Source organism: Solea solea, chromosome 19 (assembly GCF_958295425.1).
Source record: "Solea solea chromosome 19, fSolSol10.1, whole genome shotgun sequence".
NCBI lineage: Eukaryota > Metazoa > Chordata > Actinopteri > Pleuronectiformes > Soleidae > Solea > Solea solea.
The window spans coordinates 6012770-6024663 of record NC_081152.1 but is presented as its reverse complement, the minus strand read 5'-3'; the positions used below and the strand labels follow the sequence as shown (position 1 = coordinate 6024663).

Genomic DNA, 11894 nt, shown 5'->3' with positions numbered 1-11894 from the left:
AAAAACTCTCACTGTCATTACATCATCAAGGCTCTGCTGCCCCCTGCTGGACCCGTCTCTCCAGTACACAGCAGAGAGTCATTGATGTTTATTGAAGTTTTAAACATGAAAGTTTTAAACATGAAGTTTTAAACGTGCAGGACGCAGACGAACAGCTTCACTGTCCAACAAAGTGATACTTTTATTAAAAAAGGACAATTACGCACCGTTACGCACGGTTTTTACGCACAGTCCAAACTTGTTGTCATAACCTTGTGTTGGTTCAGTTTTGCTTCCTTGCAAAGACGATCAGTCTTTAATCAAAAAGAGGCGGATTATCACTTCTTGTTTTTACGTCAGGTTTCAGGTGCTTTATCAACCACAGCACACCCCCCCCCTTGTTCCTGGTGTTCCCTGCTGCTCCCTCCCCCTTTTCCCGGCTCCTCCTCTGTCTCGGGCCGAGGAGTCGAGTTGTTTCCCTAACTTTCCGTTCCAAACGCTCCATACATTCTCTGCGGCGCTGCGGCGGGAAACCAAATGGGGTCGAGGTGCAAGATATGAACTTAAACAGATGGTACTGATGGCCGAGCCGGCGGACAGACCTCTGACCCCGCTGTCCGCACCGGAGCAACTCTTGAACTCCCGTGGGAATCGGCCGACGTAAGTGGATAAGATGGAGAGGAAGGGCCTGGTTTGCTTCCCAGCTGAAGAGGACGCGACCAGGCCCGAGACACTGTGGGGATTTGCATGCATGTCATTGAACTAACTCTTAACTCTTATTTTTTTTTTTAAAAAAAAAAACACTGACGCGTACGTGGCTGGAGTTGTGGTTCATGTACAGGTTGAAAGTTTTCATATTAAGTTTCTGCTTTGAATGTGTTATTGTGCGTCACTTGGAGAGAAGAACAGTGTGTGTGTGTGTGTGTGTTCCCGCTCCTGTCTGTTGGCCTGTTTCCAGGTGAGTCACACGCAGCTGATCACGGTGTTGTCTTGTGTGTCCAGGTCTGGGCCGGAGAATGGAGTGGAGAGGAGACAGAGGAGGCGTGGAAGGTCAAAAACAGATCCCACGCGCTGCGTGGACACCGAGTCTGATCCATCTGAGTGCAGGAGGAAAACAACCGGCCTGAGGTGCATATATGCTTTTTTATTATTATAAAAATTATTATTATTATTATTATTATTATTATTGTTATTATTATTATTAAATGTTAAAACAACAGCTTTCACTGGTTTGCTCAGTTACAGACAAATACTATAATAATCTGATAAGTAACGGCTTTATAATCATTACAACCTTATTGCAATGTGTTATAACCAACCCACTACTTATAAATATGAAATAATGGTGTTGGCGTATTTATTCATTTTAGTCAGGACATGAGCATGTGAATATGCCACTTTGGCTCTTTTAGATCTGCAGTCCTTTGTCAGTCCGCTGTTTTAAAACTAAGTGAGAATAAAACAAGAATAAAACTAGGAAAAAACAAAAACTCGATGATAACAACAGCATCAACACATATGAAGATGCAGCATAGGCTGATTTCCAGTTAACAAAGATATATAAATATAATATTATCAACACAATATCAGTGTAGTTGGCTGGTATTGGCTTTAAAATATATTATAGGATATCAGCAATGACATTAAGATCCCTTGATATGACTTTTATGCTGGTTCTCTCACCAACTGTTTTGCACAGTGAACAAAATGTTTATCTCCATCTGCTGTGACACGAGCATGCAAAATATTGATGCTCATTTCACTACAGAAGTAACTAAATGACCTCGGCAAAAAGTCCAATATCATGCATCCCTTCTACTATCGTCCTAATGTTTCTTAAGTTTCAAGGTAATTGTGGGACAAAAATCCAAAAGTGATTATTGTATTGCATGTGGATTTTTATAGAGTTTTGAGATTTGACATTTAGTAACTTGCACACCGTCCTTCTGCATAATCTCCCAGACTTTCACTGTGTTTTGCGATGGTCACAGGTTCAGGTGTGTGCATGTAATAATCGTTGACTCTCTCCATGCACATGAAATAGAGATATACAGTACAGCGGAACTCCAGATCAGTTGCAATCACTTCCTCGTGGAATAGTTCAAGCGACTGTGTTGTCATTCATCCTCTGGTTGTGGGTTTTACAGCGTCACGGATAAACTGGTTGGTCAATTTATGGAAATTCAGTCGTATATATGTATTTTATTTATTTTATTATTATTATTTTTTTTTAAAAAGCATAAACTGTTCTTCTAGCTTTTTATTTGTTTTTAAAAAAAAAGATTTTTCCATGTTTCTTAATGGAATAAATGAAACCGTGTTTGGATTTTTGGACGGTCGTACACACACTCAGGGGATTAGCTGCAGGCACAAACACAGCAAAATGTAAATATTTGTACATGTGAAGACAGACTGGATTTTCTGTTGATTATTTACTTAAGCTCTTAAGACAAAAAGAAAAAAGAAAAAAAAGAGACAACCTATACAGATGAATTGGTGATTTTAAATGTTAAATGTTTTATTGGAATAAAAAAGGAAAAAAAGATTTATTTCCATTTGTTTAGAAGCCGGTGTTGGGAGAAAAACAAACTCCTGGTGGCATCAGCTCGTGTGTGTGTTGGCAAAGAATTGTTCATGCTTCTACTGTATAGAGTCATTCTTTGCACGAGCATAAATAAATAAATGTGTTTGATTAATGTGAGGCCTGAGTCGATATGACACTAATTATGTGTGCTGTTTATTTCTCCATTGTAGGAGCGGAGTGTTTGTTTTACGGTCGGAACATAATGTCTCTGACATGACAGCTCAGAAGTTTAAAGGATTTAGAAAGGACTGTATCAGACGGATGTTATCGTTAGATACTCGTGGTTGTGATATCAGTAAAGCATTAGAAAGATGGAGCCATCGCGAGTGGCGTTTTTCTAATTTCTAATTACAGCACAGTACGACAGTATAACTCCTCATAGCTAGTGTGCACCTGCATGACTGAGAAGCTGTTTGCAGATGTTGCCGTTGCTGTGTAAGCAGCACTTGCATAAACACAGGTGACACCTTGCAGAGCCACATGACTTAAGACATAAGACTTTTACTCTCCCACTTATTTACAAATTCTGACTTTTAACTCGCGTATAAAGTTTCCGCTGCTGCTGCTGCTGCTGCTCGTCCAGTTGTCGTGTCTTGTTGCCATAGCACTCAACGGCTAACGCCAACCTTTTTTTTTTTATTATCTGTCAGACTGAAACCAGTGGAGCAGCTTTCACCAATGCTGAGCCCCAGTGACTTTGACGCAAAGTTTCAAAGGAGCAAATCGGAGCCCGGTCAGGTATGAACACGTTACATTTCAGCCAGTCACATTTTTTCCCCTTTTTTTTTTACCAAAAATGACCTTTTTTTTTTTTTCCCAGTTGTCAAAGACAAATAAACACTATCACAAGTTGTTCAAAGAAGTCAGCAGAGATGAGTCACTCAAGCAAAGTAGGTGTGAGTGAGATTAAAATCCCCCCCCCGGCACAGAAATGTAAGATTGGTAATCCTAACGTGAAATGCTGCATGTGCCGACAGGTTACACTTGTGCCCTGCAGAAGGATATGTTATATCAGGGCAAAATGTTTGTCTCTGATAACTGGATCTGCTTCCACTCCAAAGTCTTTGGCAGAGATACTAAGGTACGACGCTGCAGTCGGGATTAAGGAATGAATTCTCTTCAGGTTTCTTTTTTAACGTCTCGTGACTGAATCGTCTTCTCTGACTCGCCTCCAGATTTCAATCCCTGTCGTGTCCGTGACGTTTATCAAAAAAACCAAAACTGCGTTATTAGTGCCAAATGCCCTTGTGATTGAAACTGCAAGTGATCAGGTAAGAAGATGGCTTTTTGAGAAAATACTTTTTTCATCACAACTTGACATGAAACACCTGAAGAGTGATTGTAAATGTAAATGTTTTTCCAGCATGTGTTTGTGTCGTTCCTCTCCCGAAACACAACCTACAAACTTCTGAAATCCATCTGCATTCAACTGGAGGTGAGCAACCTTTTCTATAGATGACCATTTCATCTACCGTTCATTCTTTGCTCATTCTTGCTTGAATGAATGTAAATAGGTCAACTGATAGGGGTTTTTCCTTGGCTGATCTTTAGTATTATTAAATTGTAAGTATTTTAAAGTATAACATATGATCCATGGGATTGCTGAACACTGATCCTCTGTCTCACCAATCTCCATTTTTTTTTCTGAACCACAGTAAACTTGCATATTAAAATAAAAAATGAACTTTTTCATGAAAAAAAAAGCTTTTATCAAGTTTCTGAGAACAAAAATGTGTACGTTAACTAATAAATAAGGGACAATTGACTGACTAAAATTGGAAAAATAAGACCACTGAGTAATTGATAAATATGGTGACTGAATGGGAGTAGTGTCCGATTTAGAAGAGAATCAGGGTGAAACATAAGTCACCCAGGTGCATAAGTTGCTTTATGGTGTGTGCTGAACTCCAGAGATCGTCCAGAGGAGCTGTGTGTGTGTGGACACAGTAGTCAGCAGAAGTCATTCCTGTTATTCTCCGGAAAAGTCTACTGTCAGTTCCCTAATCTAATCTGTGTGTAGTGTCAGTGTGTTGGAAAAGTGTGTAAGAACTCCAAAGCCAGGTGCCGCTCGAGAGGACTGAGAAAATGTCTCGCTGCATTAGACGAACTCTGTAGCCCACGATCACAATATCACAATACAATTGAAAACAACAACACTGTTAATAAGAGGAATACGATTAATGTCATCACTTAAAACATGCATAGCACGACTGGTGTGTATTGTTTTCAGTAAAATGTCTCCACAACCTGCTTTGCGTCAAACAGCAGTCAAAAGAATGAAATATTATAAATTCTGCATACTGAAATGTAAACGCTGTCGTTCCAGGTGGAGCAGAAATGTAACAGCGTTCTTAATTCTTCCTTTGAACACAGCCTGAGCGTCAGCTGCCCGTCGTCACTTCCCCTGGTAGGTCGGGGATCTTTGTGTGTATGTTATTTATGGGATGTTTATACTGGATGTATTTATTGTTCATATACAGTACATTACAATGCAATCCTCTCTGCGTGTGCACTGCAGGATCTTTCTGGAGACTTCTCTGACTTCGACGGCGTCGTGCAACAGAGACGGCAGGAGATGATGGAGAGCAGCAGCTCTGGGTCTCGGACTCCGGATTATGACAAACTAACCGGTGTGTGCTCCCTCAGTATCATACCACACTGTGTGTCCTTATCAAGTGGTCACCCATGAGACGCTGAAGTCCAATTTGAAGCCGCTAGGTTTGAGATTTGGCTAAAGTTTTATGCTTTATTGTCTATTTTCAGTTTCAAAATGGACATAATTGTCTGTTAAAAAGGCCTGAAACTACTGATTGAGACCATTAACTCCTCAGGAAAATGATTTCTGAGTTTGTAAATCAAGTCAAGTCAAGTCAACTCTGCAACATAAAAGGTATAAAACGTAAAATCAATAAAAATACAGCTAAAAATTGTGACATAACATAATAGTAAAATGGTAAAAACTACACAGAAGTGGCCGGGTTGACTATTTTTATTCTGAAGTGAAGGCCAAGGAGAAGAGGTGTGTCTTTAAAGGCGATTTAAAAGTGCGTAATAGGCTCATATTCCCACATCCAACGTCCAATCAAAGTTCAGATTTTTTTTTGTAACCAGTGGAGTTGCCCTTTCACCTCCATTCTGTATATCCATACTTCCTGTTTAGCGTCACCTGACACACCCATGTACAGTTTATGTGTACGTAAACAAAGCAAACTTAATCTATTGTACACATTTTATTGTACGTGCTGAGGGTGTCTGGTGTCAGTGCGGCTCAGACAGTCTTTAGTTGGCACATAGCTGGCATGATGCCAAGTGAAATCTGACCTTTTGCTTTTTTGTTCGTGTGAACACAACTGGTCGCACAACAGCGATGGAATCTCCAGATTATTACTTTTGTTTTAGTCTTTACAGCGAGACAGTGTTGTTCCATCTCTAAGCGAATATTTGCTCTGGTGTCACGGGTTCTCTCTCTGTGTGTGTGTGTGTGTGTGTGTGTTTACTCGAGCAGACTTCACCAGCGTCCCAGACACGTTCCTCAGTGCAACGAAGAGCACAGAGGTTTCAGTCCACGCAGACGTTCACCTGCAGACTCCAGGCCAGAAACACAGAGCGGCCCTCAACAACGGTACTGAAACAACCCGAGTGAAAAGATGCTTTCTTACTACCTCTGTGAATGTATTCATCATTTCCTTTTTTCTATGTTAAATGAATAGTTCAGGGTTTTTTGGAGGGTGGTTGTATGAGGTTGTCTCCAAACACCAGTTGTTGCTCCCCAGAAATGGGGATTCCCTAGAATCCCCAGATGTGCACCTGCCACCAAGTTAAATCCATACATATGTGTCATAAAAATTAGAAATCTTTCAAAAACTATAGTTATTCATTTGGCAAATAACAAACTCAATTCACCTTTTCATGCCCAAGTGTGAGCCAGCTCGCTGGGCTTCTTCTCTGAGAAGTCAGAAATTAATCAAGCATAACATTCAAGCACTAAAACAGATTTTTCTGTAGTAAATAACTGTAATTTGACCTCTTAATCAAGAAATAATAATGCACTTCACCATATTTCCAATGTTTTTGTAAAACAGTACATTTGAAAATTCATGGATAACAATAATAATTATACTATAATTATTATATATAATTATATTGTCTATATATATACTATATATATATAATTATGATTATTAAAAAAATATTTCAGTTAAAGAGCTTCATAAAGGTGTATTAACCATTACCTGAAACATAAAATATGATTTCTTTAAATACATTTTTTAGGTCAGCTGTGGCTTTGGGTGGTGGTCTAATAAATGTGTTATGTACTGTACATATATATATACAGTATATATATAATTATTATATAATTATATATATTTTATACATTATATTATCATTTATTGTGTTGGTTCTTGGTGTAAAACTGATTTTATAACCATTTAACAAAAGGCTCACCTAATAAAATGACATCTGCTCCAATCTGTGAAACACTATATGGACAAAAGTATTCAGACGCTTGACCATTACACCAACAGGGACTGTAATGATGTGTTCAAATACTTATATTTTAACTTTAATATGGAGTTGGTCCCTCTTGTGCAGCCATAACAGCTTCCACACATCTTGGAAGATTTTCCTCAAGATTATGAAGTGTTTCTTTGTGAGTTAGTGTCTATTCATTCTGTAGAGCATTTATGAGGTCAGGCACTGATGTTGGACGAGAAGGCCTGGCTCACAATCTCTGTTCCAGTTCATCCCAAAGGTGCTGGATGGGGTCAGGGCTCTGTGCAGGCCGGTCAACTTCTTCCACACCAAACCAAGTCTTTATAGTCCTTACATTGAGCTGGGACACAGTCATGTTGGCATAGAAAAGGGTCTGTTGTCACAAAGTTGGAAGCAAAGCATTGTCCATATACAGTAGTGTATGTTGAGAAATGTCTCACTGTTGTTAGGCATCATTTTCCTACTGGAAACTGAAGTTTGTGTTTCTAAATGACTTAACTCCCTGTGCCAAAGTCCATAGAAAAAAATCAGCATTTTAATGTTACAGTGTACAGGACTTCAGTGTCTGAAATCTCTCCTTTAGCTGTTTTAGATTCACCTAAGTGAAACAAGGTCACTGAATAAGGCAGAAGTCGACACAAACAGTGACGATATTCTTCAGATATACTGTAGCCGGCATGGATTTCTTTAGGTGAGCCTATTGTTAAGTTACAGCCGGAATTACCCCTTTAAAAGTAATATGTTCATGTCACCTTTAACGCAAATGAACTATACTCCTTTTGTTTCATGTGTGTGGGCAAAGTCGTTCAACATCATTTATTATCCCACTTTGTTTAATTTCCATTATGTAAAATACACTTTTATGACAACTGAAATATTATGTTATATCCAGGGACGGCCAAGACAGACCACGGAGTCATATTCAGAGACAAATCCTCACAGTCCATGCCGTTACTCGCCATCCTCCTCATCTACTTGGTGATGTGAGTACCGCTCTCTGACGTAAGAGTATGAGTTGTGCGATGTCTCGGAGACACTGCGTCCTGACTGAGTCTGAATATTCATCTCTCACTGTGTCTGTGTGTCCGGACAGAGTCAGTGTTCTCGTCTTGTCCTCCTGTTACATGGCTTTCAAGATCATGGCTCTTGAGCACCGGCTGAACTCCCTGATATCCATGGGGGAGCGCATTCGAAACGAGTAAGAGTGTAAACCACAGTGTGTTGAGAAGATGTTAAGATAGAGTGCTCCTCTCCACACGGACGATATCGCATATTTCATTTAGTGTGTGTGTGTGTGTGTGCGTCATCACAGTGCAAATCTATTTGCAGGCATGCCTTGAGCCACAGGTCCCAGGGTGAACTGAACGCTGAGTTCTATGGAGAGCTTTCCACCAACCTGTTCAAGATAGAAAAGGTTTGTCCCGTTTTAATAACCTGTACGATATAACATCACTAATATTATATTTAATATGTTATGTCTATTTACACAAATTTAACATGAAAAACTCACAATCTACAGAGCCCCAGACATAACAAGGTGGAAAAAAAACTCTATTTCTTGGCCACAAATCAATATTTCGTGGCCAACCAATAGAAATACTTATTAAATATCTTTGAGAGCTGTATAAGCAAAAAGGGGCATAAGAAATATAAAAGAAATACTACCCCTATTCTAGTAAAACAAAGCTACATGCAAATCGGTGAAGTATTGCTGTATAAATCAGACCAGTTCTGTCAAATAATGTTGCAAATGACGAAAAAAAGTTAACCTTCAATCAGTCAAACCTTTATAATTCCTTTATAAGTCCTTTATAATTGTCTTTTCGTTCAGGTTGGGACTGACAAGCTGACATTAAGACAGAGTAAATGTGAGCAGTAAAGCAGCGTGAGACAAATACACAAGAACCAAGTGGTGGAAGAGAAATTAAACCAATTAAATAAATACAATTTTAAAACAAATAAAGTAGATATGAAGTAAATGAAACATTTTAAAGCTGAACTAGACAACATTGTGTCTTGAACTTTGTCATCAGGATGCTAAAACTGACTGACTTTGTGTTATTTTACCCTCTTGGCAACTAAGATGTAGTTTTCGGTCCAACTTACGACACAAAGGAACACAAAAGAGAATCCTGTCATTTCATATTGTAACTCTATCTCTGTGGGAAAAGTACCTGTGTTCTGACCTGAAGTCTTTTTAATGACAGTGACAAAACAGTAACACACATGGGAATGTTGTCTAATGACTCTTTAAATCTTGAATACAATAAAATGCATTGATTTAAGATTCAAATAAGATAAATTCCCCCCCGCCCCAAAGAATCATTCACTCACATATGGGCGTCTCTCACTGTCAAAAATATGCTAATCATCTTTCCAAAACGTAAACACCCACAAACAAACAGAAGGGAAACAACACAAATAAACACTCCTTCACTCACTGCAATTTGCCTAATCCCCAAATCTGCATGTTTTTCGACTGTGGAAGGAAACCAGAGAAAACCCACGCACACACGGGGAAAGAGCATAAAAAACCCTTGACCTGAAGTAAAATAAAAGAAGTCTCCTGGCTCTCAGAAAACACCAGGTGTCTCTTTTGTTCATAGAATCATTTTTGCATGTTATACCTGTATGATGATGAAGCCTAAGGCTGGAAGCTTCTCTGGATTTGCTTTGCTTATAGCATCATGAGAGGAAGCATCAGGAACCAGTTAGTCTGGCTCTGTGCTGAGGTCAAAATACACAAGTAAATAAATAAATAAATACAACCACCTACTAGCACATTTAAAGCTTTAAATCGTGTTTGTACTATTATTAGTAGAAACTCTCAAAGTTGACAACATGAATCCAGGAGGTCACTTCACCCAATCAAGAAATAACTCAGTTTATAATCATTTTTTGTCGTTTTTCTTTAGATAAAATAATACTTTGCTTCAGCTTTTTAAATGATATATGTATTGTTTTCTTTGTTTGGGCTTTTAAGACGACTCTGACATTTTACGGACCATGAGAATAATCCTTAGTTGCCGCTCTTGCACCTTTTAAAACGTACACGAAAAGCTCACAGTTGTTTTTTTGTATGAACGTCTCCACTCACAGCATTGTCACAGGTTTGTGATGTTTTCACATATCTAATATTCTTGTCATTCCAGATCCAAAAGAACCTCCAGAAGCTACTTGAAGGAACTTAAAGGACGACTGTTGGACAAGAGCTCAATCTTTTATGAGACACATTCCTTTAACAGCAGTGATCAGGTTAAGTCAAAAAAAAAAGAAAAAAAGATCTGATGCCAAAGTGTGGACGACTCGTGTAGAGAGTTGTCTTTAATATAAATCGTGCAATATCTGTCCTCCTTTCCTCTCAGGACTCTTTTATATTTGAAGTCTTTCTCAAGACAAAAGTTGTGCTAGAGCAGAAACTGAGTGTAGAGTTAAGTGTGTGTGTGTGTGTGTGTGTGTGCGTGCCAGTGTTAGGGATAGGAAAGCAATAATGTGTAGCTTTTGTCTTTGATTATACATTTCAGAACAGTGGGATATATATGTACATATACATATATATATATATTTATATATACAGTATATATATAAATATACATGTATGTCTCCACAGAGCAAAGGTCAAATTGTGCTGTACTAATGATGTTTTGTTAGAATCAAAATACCAATAAATTATATTTATGTCATGTATTTATATCATTGACTGAGGTGTTGTTTGTGTGATAGTATGTAGCCAATTTAGCCAGGATTATTTGGTCAATAAACACTTTATGTTTTAATTCCATACTGTATATATACTTTGTAGGTTTATTTACTTACATATTTAAAACGTTTTACTCTTGTTTTAGTTTTTTTGTTTGTTTTTTTAACATTAATCTCTCTTGGGTTTTTGTCGTTTTTAAGTGCTGCTAATCATTACAGGAGCAATAGCGAACCTCAGCGACTTGGTTTTTAATCCCAGACGTGTGCGTTTCTATGTCACAACACGTAGCAGACCAGGAATTAATGGCGCTCGTATACGGCTTATGAATACAAATGTACATTTGTAGTTATAAGCTGAGATTGAAATTCCACGTCAATTCCTGGCAGTTTTCTGTGCTGGCTGTAAATTCTCACGAATGGCCGTTAACATGAACTTCCAAAGACTTTTACAGTGACGATTACTGCCGATAATCCCACTTTTCATACGTTTTTTGGGTTTTATTTGTTACTTTTCAAGATTGACAGCTGCAGACATTAAATTAAAATATATGAAATACTACAGTGCTGTGTGTTAATGCACTGTTTGTGCAGTGCGTCCTGAATAGAATACAGTAAACAATAATTATACAAAGTCATCTGCCTATTGTCCCTGTTGAACACTTTGACCCTGGCACCATTATTGTACTGTAACTGTTTTTCACTCAGTCCCCGCGTGACCTCGACTAATTACATGTTGTTAGAAAGCACCTCCAAACCTCTGGAGCAAATATTTTGGGCTTATGTGACCACAGCTGCAGCTGTCTGGGATGTAGCGGTCGTATGATGATGCGGTTCAGACCTGTGGCCACTGTCGTGGTTCAGTCCCTAAAAATGAAGGCCGGGCAATTAGTGCCACTCGACTATAAGTTTAGTTCAGCATCTGTTGTTTAGAAGAAACAAAGGCTGTGACTGTAATCATAAAGGTTGAAGAGGAGTGAGCTTTTTCTTTATTTAGAGGTAGGATGTGTTTGTTTATGCCAGCCTGTTTAAGTATAGATAGTCACTATAGATCCGGGACAAATTAAGTGTTCAGTGATTTAAAAGTTTAAATGATATCTTGATAATCCCTCGTGATGTTGCAGATACTGCGCACCATTTC

The 11894-nt window shown here is 38.5% G+C and overlaps 1 protein-coding gene across 2 annotated transcripts; it reads left to right on the top strand.

The window, feature by feature from the left end:
* The first annotated feature begins 423 nt into the window (after positions 1–423).
* On the top strand, positions 424–10750 carry LOC131446361 (GRAM domain-containing protein 2B-like). Of its 2 annotated transcripts, none has more exons than XM_058617536.1 (14): positions 424–639; positions 982–1107; positions 3214–3301; positions 3384–3453; positions 3541–3644; positions 3739–3834; positions 3927–3998; positions 4890–4970; positions 5082–5193; positions 6069–6185; positions 7950–8040; positions 8151–8255; positions 8387–8471; positions 10210–10750. In XM_058617536.1, the coding sequence occupies exons 1-14, from the start codon at positions 551–553 to the stop codon at positions 10246–10248; spliced, it is 1275 nt and encodes a 424-aa protein (XP_058473519.1). In that variant the 5' UTR covers positions 424–550; the 3' UTR covers positions 10249–10750. The 2 variants fall into 2 exon arrangements, with proteins under 2 accessions (XP_058473519.1, XP_058473520.1); XM_058617537.1 differs by lacking the exon at positions 424–639 and adding an exon at positions 755–820.
* Positions 10751–11894: the final 1144 nt, after the last annotated feature.

What these genes read in the sequence shown, in the direction of transcription:
- LOC131446361 (XM_058617536.1), top strand. Translation starts at nt 551, where the DNA reads ATGGTACTGATGGCCGAGCCGGCGGACAGACCTCTGACCCCGCTGTCC. An exon ending in AGATGAGTCACTCAAGCAAA is followed by an intron (nt 3,454 to 3,540) that starts GTAGGTGTGAGT and finishes ATGTGCCGACAG; the next exon opens with GTTACACTTGTGCCCTGCAG. An exon ending in ACCTGTTCAAGATAGAAAAG is followed by an intron (nt 8,472 to 10,209) that starts GTTTGTCCCGTT and finishes TTGTCATTCCAG; the next exon opens with ATCCAAAAGAACCTCCAGAA.